The sequence below is a fragment of the Marmota marmota genome, unplaced genomic scaffold (genome assembly GCF_001458135.2).
Source record: "Marmota marmota marmota unplaced genomic scaffold, marMar, whole genome shotgun sequence".
Lineage (NCBI taxonomy): Eukaryota > Metazoa > Chordata > Mammalia > Rodentia > Sciuridae > Marmota > Marmota marmota.
In genome coordinates this window covers 7206893-7228432 of record NW_025999961.1, presented here as the reverse complement: position 1 = coordinate 7228432, position 21540 = coordinate 7206893, and the positions used below count along the sequence as shown (strand labels likewise).

Sequence of the window (21540 nt, the reverse complement as noted above, 5' to 3'; positions counted from 1 at the left end):
TCTCTCTCTCTCTCTCTCTCTCTCTCTCTCTCTCTCTCTCTCTCTCTTTAAAAAAAATCTTCTTCTTTTTAAAGAAAGAAAAGGTAAATACCCATGATGCTATTTAGGAGAATAATGTTCTTAGTGAGGATAGTGATAAGTAATGGAATATTTGTATTTTTATCTCTCTAAAAGATTTCAACATTACTTTGGATACTTTTTCTTCTGACTTTTCACAAAGTTACTGAGATAACAGGTCATATCTCAAAGAGACTGGTTTCATTTTGGTTTGGGCAGATCATCAATTGATTTCCAATACCAATCTTTACTAGCACAAGCAATCAATCATAGCTTACATTAATAGATGGAGAAAGAGGGGAATCTAAAACGATAAAGTTGAAAAGTGGGTGACATATTAAAATTAGAACTAAAATCTCAATATCATCAAAATTTTCTACACATATGCTCTTTCTATTTTAAAAAAACTATTTTTCCTGTGCTTTTAAATAATTAAAAAGCCCATGCTGACCTGTTAAAACAGCAATGTCTGAACATTCTGATGTTGTACCAGGAAATAAACGAATAGATGAAAGAAATTGAAAGCACTTGAGTGGTGACTGCAGAACAGCAAACAATGTGCAATTATTTGGAGCAACAGCTCATTTGGAAGAGCTTTCCCCTGGCCTCCGTTGTGTTTTGGCGCCCATTGTTGGGAATCGCGCACGCGCACTCTGACAGCGCGGTGGTTGAATCCGAAATTGAACTTTTTTGACGACGACAGCAAAACTTGACAAAAGATGAATGTGATTCCTTTGTTGTTTCTCTTCTTCTTCTTTCACGTATTTAAACACGTATTAATTAACTTGTTCTGGCAAGTGTTTAGTAAACATTGAACAAGGGCATTTCTTTAGTGGTATAATTAAAATTCTCTTTTAAAATGTTTTGCGTGATATTTTATGCGCAATTTGACTCAAGTAAACAGAGATTCTAATTAAAGTTTTTAAATGAAGGCAATCAAAATTGATACAACACCAAGCATCCCATTCAAGCACATTGTCTTCCTGTCTGGTGCAAGTTTCATTTGATGGTCAGTTAACATTAGCCCGAATTAGTTACGATGTCCCCACCATCACAAGCCCCCTCCACTTTGGTTAGTCTCAAGAAAGAAACCTTTCAGTGTTGCAGTGTGCACCTTTAATGGGTTATACAATATTTATTAAATTGCATTTCTTCTAAGTTATTACACCAAGACATTCTGAGAAGCATCTAATTTAGGTTATGAATCCTCTGCAAATAAAGTGTTACATAAAACACACTGAGTGAACAAAGCTATCCAAACAGCAAGTGAAGCTTTGCTTATTTCCTTCCTGCACCTCCATAAATACTGCCATCCTTTGGAGTAAGAATAGCCATGGTAGCTTTTCATTGCTTACAGGCAAAGGTCTGAAGCACAATAAAAATATCTAGATCATTATCCCTCTTTGCACTGTGTGCGGGTGTGTAGGTGGGAAAGTGAGGCGAGATGCAAAAGAGTTTCATTTTGCTTGTAATACATTGATTGGCCTGAAGTGAAAGATATTTTTAGGGAACCTTTAAACTCCCCATCTTTAAATTATTCATATTTTTCCTCTTAGTGATGTTGTAAACAACTCCAAAAAGCAAAGCTTTAAATACAAGAATTGTTGGCAAATAATAAATGTTTTACTGGCTCTCAGCATTGCTGATGTCTCTAATATCTCATTTTAATTAGTGGGGATTAAAACAGATTCCTCCTGATCACTTTCTTCAGACCTCAGGTTGTTTATGTGAGCTGGCTAGGAGTAGGAAGTCCCACTCTGAAAAGTAGAACTAGAGTCTGCACTTGGGAACTTTTCTGCTTTTGTTTAAAAAAAAAAAAAAAAAGCAAAACCAAATGTAACCCCAACTCCATGGGCCTGCCTAATTCTGGGGTTTACTTAGCAAACCCCCTTGGCTTTGTTTTAAGTAACAATGGTGATAATTTGGTATCTCCCTAACAGTCTATTCTTTTTTTTTTTTTTTTTAGAGTTTGGAAGAGAAAAAGGGGTGTTATTTATCAGGCACAGCCACTAAAACCCCAAGATTTTACTACTCTTGACTTAAAGATATAAAATTGGAAGCATGTTTTATCAAGCCACTTACCAGTATCTTATACCTAGTAGTGGCTGATGCTGGTATACAGATGGGTACACTGGCTCCAGTGTACGTCTATCCATGATACTATTTTGTCCCTAGGTATTAGCATCTCAACACTGATTTCATACCTGAAAAATGCTCAAAAAAGTAGAAGAGTTTGCTTCTCGCATGGAAAGAAGAGAGACATAGGCCCAGAAAGTCCATCTCTTCTAAATAACATTATAGTGACTTTTTTTATTTTTAAAGAGAGAGAGAAAAAAAAATTTTAATATTTATTTTTTAGTTTCTCAGTGGACACAACATCTTTGTTTGTTTGTGGTGCTGAGGATGGAACCCAGCGCCGCAGGCATGCCAGGCGAGGGCACTACCGCTTGAGCCACATCCCCAGCCCACTATAGTGACTTTTGACAATAATTTTCTTCCTATTTATTCTACCCACCCAGGCTTCCTCAAGCCAAATATTTAGGAGAACTGAGTTTTTTCCTTAATAATTTAAGACCAACACCATGTGTTTTCTGGAGCTGTATTTACAAACAGTGATACCCTCCAGTACTGTGAAACACTCATGTCCATTCTTGCAGTCTTCAGTCATATTATCAAAGTACACATTCAATCATTCTTATATGAAGCCAAGCATGTGTTCATCCATAAGTTCACTTATTTGACAAATATTTATCTGGTGTTACTATATGCCACGCCCTGTTCTTGACGTGGAGCGTAGGACTTCTCGGCTCTCCCAAGGCCAGCCCCTGACTCTGTTCTACCTCCAGTTCTTCCGCTTGCCTTATGTGACCACTCCCCCTGAGCCTTTTAGCTATTCCTTCCCACTAATGTGGATACTCCAGCTTCCAGCGCTCCTTGCCTTTTTGTTCAATTTGTTGGGGATTTAGAAATCTGACGATAAATTTGTTCAAGTTTTGTCTGAAATGAGAGTAAATGAAACCTAGATGCCGTTTCCAAGAGCAAAATACAAATGAGATAGTGGGTGTTAGGATTAAGAAGGAACTTCTAGGTTATTTGGGTTTTATCCAATTTCTGCGCCTCACTTACTGTGTACCCTTGGGCAAAGTCTCCAGTTCCTCTAGGACTGTGCTTCTCATCTCTAAAACAGAATAAGAACATGGTCCTCATCTCAAAGGACCACTGTAAGACATATATATTTGTAGAACATTTATCCTATTACCTGGCACAGTGCAAATATTTGTTTGCTGTTCTTATTTAGCTCATAAACTTTGTGACAATTATTTTACTTCTTGGAGACCTGTATTGGTGCTATTTTTTAGGGGAATCATGAAGACTCAATTATAAGGTCACAGCTATATTGATCACTTATCATGTGAGCAACAGCCTGGCCTGTGACTCCTTCATGTGGGTTTGGAGTGAGGATACCCTAATCTGATTCCTTCAGTTAGCTCAGGTTCATTACATACATATTGCACAACCTTGAACCATTTCTTCATCCTCTCTAAGCTTCAGTTTATCATCTGAAGAAATTGGAAGAATATTATTTCCCCTCATAGAATTGTTGTGAGAATTAGATCAAAACAACTTTATGATGTGCTTAGGATGGTACCTAACACATAGTAAGTTATGGAATAGAAAATACCAAGTGTCAACCAATGTTCTTATCTAGGAGTTAAACATCATTGATAAAAGTTTGAAAGACAGTGATGAAAAAAAAACTTAGACATATGTCAGCAAAAACAAAACATTTATGCTATTCATAACACTATATACAAGTTCAAGTCTTTAAAAACCATGTATGATGTGCCAAATTTATAAATACTTAATGGTAAACTTAGATATGTGATGCCTTTTGTAATTTAATAAGGTTAAGTCTGTTTTGAACTCCCCATACCCATGAAGATACCCTATTTACTGCTAGCCCATAGCTCCCAGTCAATACTCTCAGGCTGCCTTTTCATTGAGCATTAAAAGATGAACAAACTCATTGAAATTTTGAAAATATTCATGCTAATTAGTTAGTGGGTTTAGACATCTCCCAGTCTTGTTTAAACTTCATTGTTTTAAGTGGCTATGTGTCCAAAGGAATTAATGTAGCTGCCAGACAACCTAACATAGAAACAGAGGGTAATGTGAAATCAAGTTTTTCATACATTTCTGCAAACTAAACATACACTCTGCTACAAGAATGTTTAAATTCCTATCATGAATAGTTAATTGAAAGTATGAAACACATTCTCTTCTCCTTTGTTCACATGACTAAATCTTTGGGGGAAAACAGGGTTTACAAGTCCAGAGGCCCTCAGGAGCCAGGCAGGATGCAGAGAAGGACCTAAGAAAACTAAGTAGCTCTAAGAAAACTGAAGTGAAAGTGAGATGGTAAATGGCAGTTGAACCTAAGGCCCCAGAAGGGGACACAATAAGGAACAGTAAGGGCTGTAGCCACCGGGAAGCATCTGCACTGGTGCAAGAGGCTGCACCACCAACTCTGGAACCAGACTCACCCAGACTTCTGAGGTTTCAAGTTAACCCAGAGATGGAGATCTGCTGGTTTCTAAAGACTAGGAACTGGCTTAAGTTTCATCATTGCCAAAGGCAAAACAAAGACTGCTCAAAAGGCAAAATCCGGTCCTAAGCTTATGTCCTGCCTGTGTCCTCTGCTAAGACATTCTTTGTTGGGTGACATGGTTTTGACCATTGTAATGAAATAGTTGAACTTGTTAATTTCATCTGCACTGCCATTCCATGAGGATAAGTACTATTAATACCCTCCCATTTTTAGTTGAGGAAATTGGGGCACAAATTGGTCTCTTCTTGTCCCACTACTCTTGGGGAGGCCTGAGATTCTAACCCTGATGTGTGGCATGCTAGAGTCTGGTTTTAACCATATTCTGACACTTCTTCTCACAACAAAATAGTTTAGGCTTTTCCCTCCATGTGAAACAAGAACTTTGTCTTTGTCCTCTGATTCCAATGTGTTTGTTTTGTCCTATGTGAGTATCAACCCAAATATTCCTTGAGCCTCAACTACATATAAAACCGGGTTTTATGTGCTGTAACACATTTGATTTTTATCTTCATTAATCTAATGTGGGGAATATGATTTTAGAACGAGGGTAATACTGTTGAAATGGCTTCATCTGGAAATGCATCAGTTTGCAAACAGATTGGCATATTATCCACAAATATAAACATTTACAAAAAAATCAGGCATCATTTGATGGCTGTTGCCATAATGATTCATTGGCACAGAAGAAACGCTACATGGTGAGAGGTGCCAAAGCTGTTTGACACATTTCAGTGGAGTTCATTACACACACGAAACGGAACCAATTTTACTCAACAGTGACTTTGACATTTACAGAAAAAATGAAATGGAGGTTTAGAAATGAAGACTTCATGTGAAATCCCTACCAAAAATTTTAAATTGGTTCTATCCTTATGTCATCACTTCTAGAAGATCTACCATGTCCTACAGGCACACTCTTTTATTCATAGCAGGAAGCAACCTATTCAAAACAAAGGTTCTTGGGTGATCAGAAAATTGATCTTCAGCAAACTTAATTGGCTATAAAACTCTTCTCTCTGAACAAATAACATGTATTTTTTAAAGATTTATTTGTACAAAGGCAAGTTTACCTTTGGCTTCATTTGGTTTAATTCATCCCCACATGCTATTCTGTTTGTTTAATTCACTATATTTGAATGTTGTCAACACCATGCTTGTTCCCATTGCACCCAGAGCAGGAATGGAGAACTTCAGGCTCAGCATTGAGTGCAATGGGGTCAAGAGAAGTGTTAAGTAACTATAAACAACCAGCTGCTTCCTCCTTCATTAATTATATAACATGAGAAAACGTACCAAAAAATAATAAGTGGTTTGTGACACATATGCTGAAAAGAGTTCTATGCTTATTCGTTAGGATGACTTAAGTGTAAGTTCTTCAGTGGGTTGGGATGACTTTAGTCAAACAATACTTCAGAAACATCTTCTGTGGGTAGCATGATGCAAAGTGTTATGCCACAGTCTCTTGTGCAACACCCTTTATCTGAAAACACAATTTCATAATAGAGTTTGGAGCCTCCTTTTATTAGTTCAGTAGTAAAAGTATATCTGTAGCACTGCTTTACCAAATGTGTACTGTACTTTCAAGACCAAAGTAAAGGCATCACAAACCAAAAAAAAAAAAAAAAATGAATATGTTTGGTTTAATTTGTAAGTCTAGTAGCATTATAGTAATATTGTCCTGATTAGAATTAATCAAGAACACTAGAACAACCATATGCCAGGTCTGAATTTTAAAACTCTCACATAATTATCTTGCTTTCAAATATTTACCTGTTTGTCTGTAAACAGTGTTAATGGAATCAGTATCTGAAAACCAGATAATACAGTTGAGTCATTCAAACTGTTATCAAACATAAGTCACTGGAGAAGCAATTCAATCAATGGAGAAATTTTCTAATTACCATATTAATTATTGGTGAATGAAAAGTGATTCAAAGTACTCTAGGGAACCAGTAGACATTGTAGTTTGTCTTCTCATTCTAATATCCTATGGAACGAGTTTATACTATTAATTTCCAATAATCTAGGACAAAGGTTGTATTAATCAAAGGAAAACTTTGCATTAATTATCACATATTCCAAATTAATAGAACCTGAATTAATGAGGCCCAGACTCCTCCTGAATGCCATGCTTTGACTAAAACCTGGACTTGACTAAGTACTTCCATAAAGATTAAAGCATATATGCATGTTTGCTGCCAGGCAAATAAATTTTCAAAGTATGCAATTATCAGTGTTGTATGAGTCTTGCCCATTTATCCATAAACATCTTAATTACCTTCTACATGTCACTAAAATCAGGCTTCTGCAAAGATTTTTCTGGATCAACAACTTTTTCCCATCAGATTTCAGAGCATACCTATGATTGCTTATAAGAAGTAGAAAGTTCTCCCCCAAAAAGCCTAGACCCCAACAAATAGAAAATCCAAAGTTGAGACAGAGTCTTGCTAAACTATCATTAGACTGTAATTAGGCAGTTGAATTTGAATTTTTATAGAGTTGTTTATTTTCCTGAGTTTCTCTTAATGCCAAGAGGAGATGAAAGGGAGGGGTTGGGAGGACACAAAATGGTACAATATTTGCCTTCTCTCCCACTGTCAAAATTTCTGGTTCCTTCTGTGTATATTCTTACTTCCTTGTCCTTCCAGTCAACTTCCTGGCATCTATGAATGAGTCACCACCTCTAATACCACTGGCCCTGCACTCCTCCTGTGTTTTGACTATTCAGAAGTCAACAGCTTCCCACGTTACTTATGAGCACTTTTCTTTGCTTGAACTCATGACTATTCCTCATCTTGAATCCTGATTTTTCTGATTTTTTTTTTCATTAAAAACCCTGCTAGGAGAATATTCACTTTCTTTGCACTTCATATTTTCAGATTAAGCAAAAACCTAAAAAAAAATGTGTTTCATTTTAATTATATCTGATTCTTATCTGATATAACACACGAATCATGTCAGTATGTTAATTGTCAATACCATTTGTACAAAGGCAAAATTACTAAGTGGAAGCTAGTTCTGGTTTTTCCCCTACCTTAATAAAGTAAAGATGATTTTTTTTTTAGATCTTAGCATAATAAAATGGAAAGGACAAAAGAAATGAACAGATTATATAAGTGGATTGGTCCTCTAGCAAACTCTCCTTTTTCCATGCTCTTCTCTGTTGTGCAATCAGTGGTTACAGAAATAGCGTGTTGCTGCCTTCCCTGTGTCTATTACTACTAAGTGCTGAATCCAAGTCCACACAAAAGAAAACAATTAGGCAGAGAATTCATTCTGATTTTCAAGTGCTTCTTTGCTTCAAATTTTAAATGAATTTTGACTTGCTTGAAGATGCTTTCTGAACAAGAAAGTATTTAGGCCTAAGAGAGAACTCAGCTTCTGCAGACTCATGAAATGTGTGATAGATGGAGTCTAGACCAGCAATACAAATAGTAGTAACAATAATGAAAGTAATATAACAATAAATCACACTTACTAATATCTTTCCAAGGCCCTGGTACTGTTCTAAGTACTTTGCACATAAGGACTTGTTTAATCCTTACAAAACCCTATGAGGTACATACCATAATTATCCCCACTTACAGAAGAAGAAACTGAGGTAGGGTGAGATTATTTTCCCAAATTCATAGAGACTAAATTTCAGAGCCTAGATCTAAACACAGGCAATCTGACTTCAGCATTGATAATCTTAACCACCATACAATCCTGCCTATTAAGAAACATTAAATGGGGATTGTTAAGCTAAAAAGAAAGAATGTTATAAAGATGTGTATATTTAATAGTTTAGAGAGGGTTTTTAATCATAGAATTTCAAGTTAAATCTGCCCTTCTAAAAAAACTAACATCAAATGTGAGTGGCTCGTGGTGTTCAGTTTTGCATATTGAGTTTTTAACAAGGCCTCACCCTGTCAAGTTGATACAAGAAGAACTGGATTATAGCAAACTAGACGTTATAGAATACTTGGAAACACTGCTTAAATTTGCATCACTTTAAAAGCTCATTACCAACAAAGAAAAAAAAATGAAATACTTGACATTTTGGTATCTGTGATATTAAAAAGAACTAATATTTAATATTCAAGTGGCAACAGCTTGTAGAGTTTGCATACAACACCCACAGGGATCGATTTTTCTTTAAAATGGCCTTTAGGAGCCAGCCTTTTAAGCAGCTGACGCCTCCATTCTCTGCATCCCTCTTTCCTGCCAGCACCATGGGGCTCACACAGAGTGCAGCAGCAGACGTGTAATTCTTCACTGCAGGATTTGTCTTTGCAAATAATAGAGAATGTAGGAAATTAAGAAAAATGTAATTGTGCTGAATCAACCTCAGTGTGATCTCTACTTCTAAAAATGAATAAATGTCTTTTGAGGGCTTTTCTCCATATGCCCCCTTGTCCCCTCTATGCCCCATCCATAGCAGAGAGAAGAATCATCGTTACCTAATTGATCGTCAGTCATTCCACACCTGTACCAAAGCTGCAAAATGACAAGGATACTGTTGCCTGGCATTTCTCCAGAGTGACTAATTGACACAGTACTAATTTACTCACCTGTAGAATTTTCAACTTCCCCAGCTTACTGTCAAGAAGATGCATAATAATGGAAAAAAGGTTTTAAAATGCTGAACATCATGAAATATTTCACTTATCTTCCAACAGAAAACTTCCACTAAGCCACTTGTTAGGTGATTATGATTACTCACTGCTGGAGGGAAAAAATGGTCATGTATACATTTATGTGATAGAATAATAGGAATAAAATGAACCACTCTCTTTTGACATTAAAATTTTAAAAAGGCGGATCAAATTCCCTAAAATATGTTTCTTTAACATGGCTTAGAGTGAGTATAGCAGTTCAATTACAATTATGTCCTACCCTAGAAAGTACTTCCTTGTTGTTGTTAATATTTTTTAATAAAATGATTTTCCTCCATCAAATAGTAAGATATCAGGAGGCTGAGACAGGAGGATTTCTGGTTCAAAGCCAGCCTCAGGAATGGGGAGGCACTAAGCAACTCAGTGAGACACTGTCTCTAAATAAAATGCAAAAAAATAAAAAATAGGGCTGGGGATGTGGCTCAGTGGTTGAATGCCCCTGATTTCAAACCAATAAAATAAAATAAAATAGTAAGATAAAGGAGTATTTTGTTAGATTGTCCCCCCACCCCAGATATGTAGAAAAGTTCAGGAAGAAGGCAGGCATAATCAACTTTAAGCATAAGCTAGTAACTCAAGTTGGGAGATCTTTGCCAAGCAGTCTGGCTCCAGGATCTTTTAATGGTAGGTTGTATTCTTGAAAATTAATATTTGCCATGGAAAATTATTACCCACACGTATAATAGCTGACTTTTCTGAAGATCTTGCCGTTGGTGGTCCTCACTGTGATTCTTAGATATGTTTGATGCATCTGTGAAAATTACATAGAAACTGTTTGACCGATTTTAACATACATATGTGATTGCTTAAGACACAAGTGAAATTTGGGGATAAAAAAAAATCTCAGGATCTCCTAAATGATTTTGAATAGAATTGATCATTTAATTCTTATTAGCTCTTAAATACAATTTCTATCTGTTGTTCATTGACCCATCCTATAATGTAAGTAAATCTCAAGAGCAAAAATAGTTTTCTGGTCCAGTCTGGAGAATGTGAATTAAATAGGTTTATTGTAATTGGTGTAAAATATCACTTCAGAAACTTCAATATGCTAACCTGCACTGTGAAGAAAAGGGAACTGTCTTTTCCAACCTTACTTGACCCAAACTGTTCCAACACAGCACATCTCTGCAGCCAAGAGTCTGCAGAATAGGTTCTGCCTTGCCTGGTGCCTGGCACAACACAGGTGCGCAATACATCCTCCCGAAATTTCAACATTATCCACTTTCAATTGAATTTAAATTGTCTGTGGTATTCTTTGCCTTAGATTTCACGATGATAAATATGCAAATAGAATCAGAAACACAAACTCGTTTCTTCTAACCAGATCTCAGCCCACATATTCCAAGGTAAAAGAGTAGTGAAATAATCCATTCTGACATGTTGACCTATAGCAACGCTATTACTTAAAATAGGATTTTTTTTTTTGGCCTCTCTGCTTTATTAAAAAACATTTAAAACCACACAGGAAAAGAACAAATATATATTCAAGGTAATTATTAAAATGTACCTTAGGTCAAAATGTTTCAAAACTTTGGAAAATCACTATTTTGGATTTCTCCTTCTTTTTTTTTTTTTTAATTTTTTATTGTTGGCTGTTCAAAACATTACATAATTCTTGATATATCGTATTTCACACTTTGATTCAAGTGGGTTATGAGCTCCCATTTTTACCCCAAATACAGATTGCAGAATCACATCAGTTACACATCCATTGATTTACATATTGCCATACTAGTGTCTATTGTGTTCTGCTGCCTTTCCTATCCTCTACTATCCCCCCTCCCCTTCCCTCCCCTCGCCTCTTCTCTCTCTGCCCCCTCTACTGACATTCATTTGTCCCCCTTGTATTATTTTTCCCTTTCCCCTCACTTCCTCTTGTATCTACTTTTGTATAACTCTGAGGGTCTCCTTCCATTTCCATGCAATTTCCCTTCTCTCTCCCTTTCCCTCCCATCTCTCATCCCTATTTAATGTTAATCTTCTTCTCATGCTCTTCGACCCTACTCTGTTCTTAGTTACTCTCCTTATATCAAAGAAGACATTTGGCATTTGTTTTTTAGGGATTGGCTAGCTTCACTTAGCATAATCTGCTCTAATGCCATCCATTTCCCTGTAAATTCTATGATTTTGTCATTTTTTAATGCAGAGTAATACTCCATTGTGTATAAATGCCACATTTTTTTTATCCATTCATCTATTGAAGGGCATCTAGGTTGGTTCCACAGTCTTGCTATTGTGAATTGTGCTGCTATGAACATCTGTAGCATGCTCTTTTTAGGTCTTTAGAGAATAGACCGAGAAGGGGAATAGCTGGGTCAAATGGTGGCTCCATTCCCAGCTTTCCAAGAAATCTCCATACTGCTTTCCAAATTGGCTGCACCAATTTGCAGTCCCACCAGCAATGTACAAGTGTACCCTTTTCCCCACATTAAAATAGGATTTTTAAGTGATAGAAAAGAAGGAAAACAGCAGCTTCCTACCGGCACATGCCTTCCACTTAGCATATCTGAAAGACCGGTTTCCTCATTTCAAAATTGATAGCCAACTCTTTTTTGTTGTTGTTTTGCTATTCAAATTTCTGCCCCCCTTTTCCAGCCTATTTGCTCTAACACTGAATTTTAAGCATCTCTAAAAATGCTTGATATGTTATTATTCTTTCCAGATATCCTCTGAGAGCCAAGCAAAGAACATTAAGGAAGAAAAGAGGAATGAGGCTGGATACCGTGCAGTGAGAAGAGGCGCTTCAAGGAGAGGGGGACTCGCTACCCGGGACTCACGGTGCTATCAGCATGAGAACTTACCGGTACTTCTTGCTGCTCTTTTGGGTCGGTCAGCCCTACCCAACTTTCTCCACTCCGTTATCTAAGAGGACTAGTGGTTTCCCAGCAAAGAAAAGGGCCCTGGAGCTCTCTGGAAACAGCAAAAATGAGCTGAACCGTTCGAAAAGGAGCTGGATGTGGAATCAGTTCTTTCTCCTGGAGGAGTACACGGGATCGGATTATCAGTACGTGGGCAAGGTAGGATTCCTGTGCGCACTTTCACATTCTGGGTTTCAAAGCCTGAAGAAGTTACTTCTCATAAATAGACGGGGAGGCTGTCAACTGTTCCCCAGTACAGTGAGAATTGTTGCTTATCTGGTAAGACTTTTTTTTTTTTTTTTCCTTCTTGAGTAGTTTCGGGAAGAAGACTGTAGCAAGAAGCTGAGAAATGTTAGCTGTGCAACAAAGAAAGAGAAAATGCTTCAGTGAAAAATGAAACGCCCACAACCATCCGCATAGGATTATCATAAATCCTTTAATTTTTACTTTAGCTTGAAAAATGGGGTCCAGCTATTTTATAAAGTAGGGTGGATTAAAAATAGGAATAGAGAGATTATGCTGTAAGGAGAGGTAGGTTCCTTTTCCTCATCTGAAAGCAAACATTCTGAGCTGGAGTCCTCTGGCCAAATTCAAATTAACTATTTCTTAACTCTGCTACCCACGCCCTCTCTGTTCTGGACCAAATGAAGATTTTTGTTGTCAAAACCCAGCACCATGGGTCAGATGTGGTGGTTATCTTGGCAGTGGTTACTATTTAGCCTTAATCTCATCTCAGGTAATTGGCAAAAATGAGATGTTTTAAATTCTATGATTTACTTGTAGCCAGGTTGACAAAAGAGAAAAATGGTTATGTAAAGGTGCTATTTCTAAACAGTTTCTGACCATCTTACTGACTCTAGAAAGTAGAGTGAGGAGGCATGGCTTATTATAGCCCTTACAATTCCTGGAGCTGAGTCAGAGAAGCAGCTTGGGTTGACTGTCATCATGAGTGTCACTGAAATTGTATCATCACCTACCTTCCTGTGGCAGAATATCTGCATACTGCAAAGAGGTAAAAGAAATGCCAGGAATGTGGGCTCATGCTTTGCAGATTCGGCGTTCCATAAGGTGGTATTGATGAGAAAAAAGTATTGATACGCATCCCTTACATAAACAAAATGAGAATGAACATAAAAATACAGATATAAAATGTCTTCATTTCTTATCATAGCAATTATTTTTGAACGCCTCTATTAGGCGTTCAAATAGAATAAGTCTCATGCAAATAGAATAAGTCTTGCCGATTCCAAGAGCTGCATGTTCACACTTCAATCTGTGATCAAATATCCCTGAATCACTGTGTGCAAATATTCTAAGTATTTACCACTATGAATGAAGGAGAAAAGCCGACCGTGGCTTAGGCTGAGATAACCAGGCAATGTTCCAGTGAAGTGAATTATTAATGTGGAATAAAATAGGAAAGGAAGTGCTCAGTGAAGGGGTGAACATCAACATAGATCCCTCAAGGATGTAGCCACGGATTTGCTGTGAAACTCACACACTGTGTGACCACTGAGGAAAGACAGTTCATTTACTTGTACTGCATTTCCTTTGTGAAATTTGAAAAACACTGTGTTAATAGGGTGGTGGTGAATTGTTTAAAAAAAAATCTTTAATTCTTTAAAGCACTTTTTACAGCACAAATATCTTATTGCCAAAGAATATTAAGTTTTAAAAAGTGCTTTGTCTAAAGGATTGACCCCCCTTCCCCCACTTTTTTCTTTTCTGCTTTTCTTCTCAAATTGTGATGCCGTGTTATGTCAATGATGCCACATATTCTTAAAGAAAGTCCAGGATATTTCAGAATACTAGAAGCAGCGGCAGCTAAACTGCATAAGAATCAGTTTCACAGTTATAATTGTGAGAGGTCCAATTGCCATGGGGAAAAGTTGCAAGCTGTGGACTCAAGCAGATCGAGGAGCATCCCTGTGCTGCCAGTTGCCACTGTGACCCAGGGCAGGTTATTAACTGTTTCAGGTTTTCATCTCTTCATCTAGAACATACATGAAGCAATGCATACCTGGTGGAGTTGCAGGGTGGTCTGAGACACGCAGTTTAGGCTAGCACACAATAGGTGTGTAAAGAAACTACTAATACTGGTGAAAAAAAAATCATTGTATATGCTCTATTAAACAAATGTGCAATGCAGTCTAGTGGAACATTAACTTCTATATCACTGCAGAAGTAAAATGGGGTAATTAACAAATCTCAGTGGGTGGAAAATATAGAGGATAATGGTAAAATCCCTTTGCAGTGATAGCTTTAACCAGACTCGTCGCACGTGGATATTTTGCAAAATTTCCCTACCTCACCATCATCTGCTCTTCCCTCTTGCCCCTCCCTCAGCTCCTCGTAGTTATGAGACATGAGGAAAAGAAAAAACATTTTTCAGAAAAAAAAAAGAGAAACAAGTGTCTCTCATCTGTGGCCATGTGGTCACCTTTAATTGACATGGAATAAAATAGACACCTGATGTAATAATTCATATCATCCATGTTAGGACAATGTTAGACTAGAGCAGAGGTTCCAAAACATTCTCTAAAGGTCTTTTTAACAGTGGCCTTAAGGTAAAAGAAACACCTAATGTTTCCATGTATTAAACAAGCTCAAACAACTTAGTATTTCTGCTCTAACAATCTAGTAACTCTTCGAAAAAAAATAATATGTCTTAATTGACAGAAAAAAATAATATTTTTATTTCACTCTTAACCACAGTTACTTACAAATGGAATATATGCATTTCTTGGGCATTGCACAACTTTTCTGTCAGATCTGATACCACCCTCCTTGTTTCCTTTTCCACAATGATTTTTGTACTGCGGTTGCTTTTATCACAGCCACTATGGAAAACTTGGGTTACAAATGACATCATTCAATGGAGTGCAGCACCACCTACTGTAGAAATTGAGAACTAACTTGAACCAGTAATTCTCAAGGGGGCTGATGGCTGTGATATGTGCCTATCTGTCCCATGAACTTTTAAAAAAAAGTTCAGAGGAGTTTCCTGCTGCATCCCAGGCTGCCTCGGCACACACTCCGGGAACCATGGGACTCTAGTTAAGTTGGCACATAAGATGCACAAAAACTAAAAAAGGCTTCAATCTTGCCGTTAGCCCTACTAAACAATAATTACCCAGAGCCTAACAAGGTCGCCTAAAACAGAGAAGATTGATCTGATCCGTATGTGGAAGGATAGAAGTGTGAAGTGAGGAAAAGTAATGCTGTTGAGCACATAGAGCTTAAATTCCAAAGAAAAATATTTTCTATTACAAACATTTGATGTTTATATTATCTTGGGGTAAGTCAGAAGAGATAGTCGTGACTGTGGTGAGCAAGGAAAATATGAGATGGGAGTGGGGAGCAGAGAGCTTTCAGGGGTACGAGAGGAAAAGGGGGGTCACAGAAGGTCACAAGAGCCAAAGAGGGAATCCCAGGTCCAATGATGTAAAGAAATAGAGTGTGCTTAGAAGCTGAAGCCCAAGCTACAGCAGTGGGACTTGCCTCCTCTCCCTCTCTTGATGCCCCTCAGCCTTCCACTGTGTTGCACAACCAGTGAAGATGAGAGGGGAAACAAGAAAAAGGTAGGGCTGGGGAGAATGCATTCCCTGAGATGAAAGTGGTGAAGAACAATTGTAGCTGAAATACTGATGAACCAAATTCTCATTTATGAGAAAAATCTCAACAATTCCACTCATACAAAAAGGTGATGGCAGGTAGAGGTAACTGGAGAGGAGTCCTGTGCTGGGTAAGAGTTTGTGACCATAAGATATAAACATAGATACAGATATAGGTAAGGATATTTTTTTCCTAAAATGCATGACCATTTGCAGGCAACTTTGAGGTGGTTTAGCATAAGCAGCATCTGTGAGAGCTTGTTCAAAATATACCATCTCAGGTTCCACCCCAGAGCTTATAAAATCAGAATCTGTGTTTTAACCAGAACCCCAGGTGAACTGTTGGTACAATAAAATTTGAAAAATGCTGCTTTTAAAACATTTTGCCTGGGCCTTACCTCCCCAGAGATTCTGATTCAGCGAGGTTTTAATTTAAGTATTGGTGATTCTAATATGTTACAAAAGTTGAGAACCACAATCCTAGGATGTTATTCTTGCCGATCATAATAACAAAATGCAGCAAGTTTGGTAATAAAATGGGCATCTGTGGTGTTTCAGAAATATAAAGGAAAGAGGCCCACCAGGCTTTGGGGTTCAACAGAGCTTCCTAGAGGAGTTGATGTTTGAACCCCATTTTAAAGGGAGAGCAGGTGTTAGCTCACACTGCAGAGGGAGGGAGAGTTGCCATTATCTCCTAGTTAATTGGATACAGAAGCTAAAGGTCCAGAGTCAGAAGCTTAGAAATTGAACAACCAGGCCAGTGGAAGTGTCCCTGATGACACCAGAAACTAAGAGGAGCCTGTTTTCTTGTCAGGGACTAAAGAGAAGAGTATTTGATTTTATACAGAATCCACTTAGGTTATCTCTGGCTCATGTAAACTTAATAGAAAAATGGGAGGGAAACATTACAATACCAAATTTTCAGAAATCCTTGCAAGCTCTACATAATATAGCAATTCCTTGATCATGATTGATATTAGTCTAAGATTACAATACAAAAAGAAGAGCAAAGGTAGCTGTGGACATGGATTGGATTTTGAAGGTGTGGGCATTCACTAATACAAACATGAGTGTATTAAAATCTCAGAATTAGGTCTAACTTCAAGCTAAAGATTACACATTGTTGTTATTAAGCAGCCCCAGGTGAAGTCTCTTGCACCTTATCTTCTAGTGTTCTTTATACCTTCCTTCCACACAATGTACTCAGAAGACATAATTCCATTAGAAGTGTTTGAGGTGCTTTTACATCTAGTAGCTTACAAGGACATCTGTTTTTATGTAATTTAATAAACTCTACTTTCATAAGTATTTTCTGACATTAGCTTTTGGAAGTTGGCAATGGTTTTCTTCTGGTAGGATTCTAAAACAGTGATATGTTGTTGTTGGTGGTGGTGTTTTAATATCATGAATTTTTAGGTTCTATTTGAGGCTCCAATGTGCAGGTTTTCCCAATATGCATTTCTCTTAAGTCTTTAAAATTGACATCTTTCAATTCAAGGAAGTCACTCTTCTCAAGATAATTAATTAGGCAGCAATGTTTTAAAAGCCCATAAAAATAAAAGTCATCATCCATATGCACCTTTAAAATTAGGGATGGGCAATTATTTGTTCCCATAATTATCTGATCCAAACTTAGCAAACATGAAGCAATATTTTATCCATTCTGCAAGAACAGTTAAAAAATGATGATGTTAAAGAATCACTTTCTTTTATTCTTATATTATGATCACTTTTCTGAGAAGGCCACAGCTTGAGTAGAGAGCTCCCAGCATTAATTAGATGGGTGGTTAGGAATCTGAGGCACGTGTGTCACTTCAAACAGCTGCAACAGATTAAAGTGATGTCACAGCTGGCATTCACTGAGTGTGGCTGGGTCCCAGATACTGTGCTCAGTGCTTCAAAGGTATCTTCTCATTAGATCCTATGGTTTTGATATGGTTGGTCCCCACCAAAATTTAAACTGAAATGTAATTGTTCATGTAATGGTGTTAAGAGGTAGTGGGGCTCTAAAGAGGTGTTTGGGTCACATTTGCAAGGGGATTCATATAATTCCCATGAAAGTAGGTTAGATATGATAAAAGCAGGTTGTTATAAAGTGTACAGCACTCCCTGCCCCTCTCTCTTCTGCACGTACTTCCAGTCCTTCCACTTTCTGCCATGACTTGAAGCAGTATAAGGCCTTCACCAGAAGCCAAGCAAATGCTCTTGGACTTCCCAGCCTCCAGAACTGTAAAGCCCCTTTTCTTTATAAAATTCCCAGGTTCTGGTATTCTATTATAGCAAGAGAAAACAGACTAAGACAGATCTTTATAGCAACCTTAGTGTATTACTTATATCCTTGTTTTACACATGAATAAGCCAAGAAGTCTAGTGTTATAGACTAAGGTCTCCTGATGCTAGGACCCTGGTAGTGAGACTGCACTGCCTGACCACCTAAATTCTATTATTTCCCCTTTCATAGTATGTCCACTGCTTCACAGATCCATTTTGAAGCCCAAATGAAAAAACAGCAGAACATGCTTTGGCATTAGTGATGGCATTCCACTCAATGCCACAAATATCTTCTGAGAATCTACTGTCTGAAATCTAAGAGAAAAAGAATTGTTTTTAAATACTACTTTCAAAGAGCTATACAAATACGGTTGTATTATTATTATGAACATTCCTTTTTTTTCTTAATTTTAATTTCCAGAACACATCAGTGATATTCAAAATAGTTATAGAATGTGAGCATTTTAAAATTAGATATACAATTAGTGATCTTTTTGGTCATTGTGATTTTTTTAAAAGTCTTTTTCTTTCCCTTGATAACCTTCTATAAACTTCTGTTCTAGTTCAATGACCCGCAATAATCTTTTCTCCCTGAGTCAGGGCAAGTGCCTTGGGCACATCTTTCTTCTTCATCATTTAAATTTAATGCTCAGCCATTTAACATTTTTATATTTCAACTGGTTAGTGTATTTAAAAGAGAGTGGGTGCACACGCTCACTCATTGAATATACTTTTTAAAAATGTTTCATGACATCGCTTACCAACTGCCAATATTGGCAGCAATCCTCATTTTATTTCCACTATTGAGCAACTGATTTCACATTCTTAATGACAAAAGCTTCAATTTGCTTTTTGATGCTAAGAAAGTGTCCTGTGTAGCTGCAATTTTCTGACTCTTAAACCTCCTTCTATGCATGGTAGCTCATGTGAAGAGCAGAAAAGTTAGACTGTCTGACCTTGGTCATAAACCCAAAGGCCGCCCAGGCTGTAGAAAGAGCCCGGTAATGTATAAAGATTCAAATAAGGACAATATCCCAAATCCTCCAACTTCCATTTCATTATGCGGGTGGAATCCTATAGCCTCCTGCTTGAATTCAATATGTTGAGCAAAATGGAGGGATCAAGGTGAATAAAAGAGAGTTAAGAGTTCAGTCCCTTTTACTGCTGATGTAGCTAGGCTCCCTAAGTTGAACAGAGCTAGAGATTGTTGAGGGTCATTGAAGACCCCATACTGGTTATGACAGGTTCCCCTGAAATCTATTCTACAGATATTGCTGAGTATTTCTTTACTGGTGATGACAGTTTGTTGGTGCAATTATTAAACTGTATAATTACTTCATTTGACTGGAGTTCTCCATTTTTGCCATACTTTGTGTCCCCCGTGTTAGATGGGAATATAAATATGCAGAATGCCGATAACCTAGTTTATATTTCTTTTCAAATCAAAATCCCTGCTTATCCAAATGCTGAATGTTTTCTCTGATATAAGGATGCAGATTCATAATGGGGTGGGGGAGCATGGGAGGATTAGATGAACTCTGGATAAAGCAAAGGAGGGAGGAGTAGGGAGAATGGGGGTAGGAGAGACGGTGGAATGAGATGGACATCATTACCCTAAGAACGTCTATGAAGACATGAATGCTGTGACTCTACTTTGTGTACAACCAGAAATATGAAAAATTGTGCTCTATATGTATAATATGAATTGTACTTCTATATAACAAATTAGAATTTTATATATATATATATATATATATATATATATATATATATATATATATATATCCCTATTTATAATTTTAACTGAATTTTATTTTAAAAATCTAGTAATAAATTCCTTACATATTTGTAATCAACTGCAAATAAATTCTTACACCACCAGTTTGTTTCGGTTTTTTCATGCTCAGTAACATAAAAGCCAAAGATATATTGTAGCCAGAGTTATAAACTGAATTTTTGGAGGCCTTCACATCTCTAGCCAAACTAAAAGATCTCTTCCTTGTACTACAACTACGTTTTGCCAAAAATAAACAGGTTTTCAGTGACAGCCTCTTCCTTTGATGGCCTTCATCAAGAAGTCAGTGAGCCATTGTTACCTCCAGGAGGTGATTTTTTTGTGTATGTGTAGCATGTTGGTAGCAAACTCCACCTTCTACAAGACTTTATGTTGTCAGTTATCAAGATGACAATGAAACAGAATCCTTGTGAGCAAGGTAAATATATCGGTATCCTTTGCAAGTGTATCTTTCCCTCTGGCACTGAAGAATAAGTCAAAAGGAAACACAGAAATTTCCATTAAGAGAATAAGAAAGAGTTTTTTTGTTGCCATTATTGATAAATAAGTAAAAGTAACAAATAGTCTAAAAGGCCAGTGTAAGGAATCCGATTTGAAATTACTCACCTGAAATAAGAAAAAAATGCATGCTAAAATAGGAAACAAAAAATATTTATTGTCTCTTCCAGTTTTCCCTTCATAGAGAATATATATGCACAACAGAAAAGAGGCATTTTAGAAGATAAAAATGTATACATTTGTGAAATATGTTTATAAATATTTTAGGTGAGTTGGTATGTTTCAAAGAACCTGAGGGCAGTAAAGGGGGCAAAACAAAAAGCATGACTTTGGGTGGGGGATGCAGTGCTGACGAGAGGGAACAGAGATTGGAGGTAAGACCTAATACCTCAGCTATGGCATTTTTATAGATTGGGAGAGAAAATACTTTTGATTCATTCCGCAATTATTCATTAAAGAATGTGAGTGCCCAGCATAGGTTGCCTATGTTGGACCCCGACCAGGCACTGCTGATGAATAGTGGGTGAGCTAGTTCCTTCTTATTTCCCTCAACTATTAAAGGGAAGTGACAGAATTATGGAGGTGAGGATTAAAGAAGTTAATACACAGAAAGGACTCACACAGGGCTTGGCATATTCGCTTACTAAGGACTTGAAGGAGGAAGACACCCTGCTAAAAGTGTGCCTTCCAGGAGCGGGAGAAACAGAGAATGGAGAAAGGAAGGTGAATGCTTGGTGACTCCAGGGGCTCCAGGGTGTGAAGTGACATACCCTGGGCCAGTGACAGAAGGGAGTGGCCAAGGCAGCTGAGGTGTGAGATTCACCCATAGCAATTCAGCATGCTGAGCTCACAGGGAATATGACGCTGTCTCTATTATCCCATCCAAAATAGAAATAAAACGCACACCACATTCACATTACCTGACTATTAATCATGTCACTTGAAAACATCGTCGAATTCCATTGCAATCTGAGGTTAGGTTCTTTCAATTGTAATGAAATGTGAGTATCTGGTTAGGTCTTGTTTGTTTTCAATAAAAAAATTTCAGGCATCCAGCCATTCACAAGATGACTCTTGCACTTGGAGAATAATAATGTTTTGATTTGTTAGAATAGTTAAGTTAAAATTAATATCACAAACTCCCTGTTATTGAACCAAAGTTTTTTTTTTTTTTTTT

At 37.3% G+C, this 21540-nt stretch overlaps 1 protein-coding gene across 2 annotated transcripts in view; it reads left to right on the top strand.

The window, feature by feature from the left end:
• Cdh6 (cadherin 6) overlaps positions 1 to 21540 on the top strand; it is a 132452-nt gene that overhangs the window by 61651 nt on the left and 49261 nt on the right. For both annotated transcript variants that reach the window (XM_015496393.2, XM_048802955.1), the window contains exon 2: positions 11990 to 12344. In XM_015496393.2, coding sequence (XP_015351879.1) covers positions 12117 to 12344 — 228 coding nt within the window. In that variant the 5' untranslated portion in view covers positions 11990 to 12116. The remainder of the gene's footprint in view (positions 1 to 11989; positions 12345 to 21540) is intronic.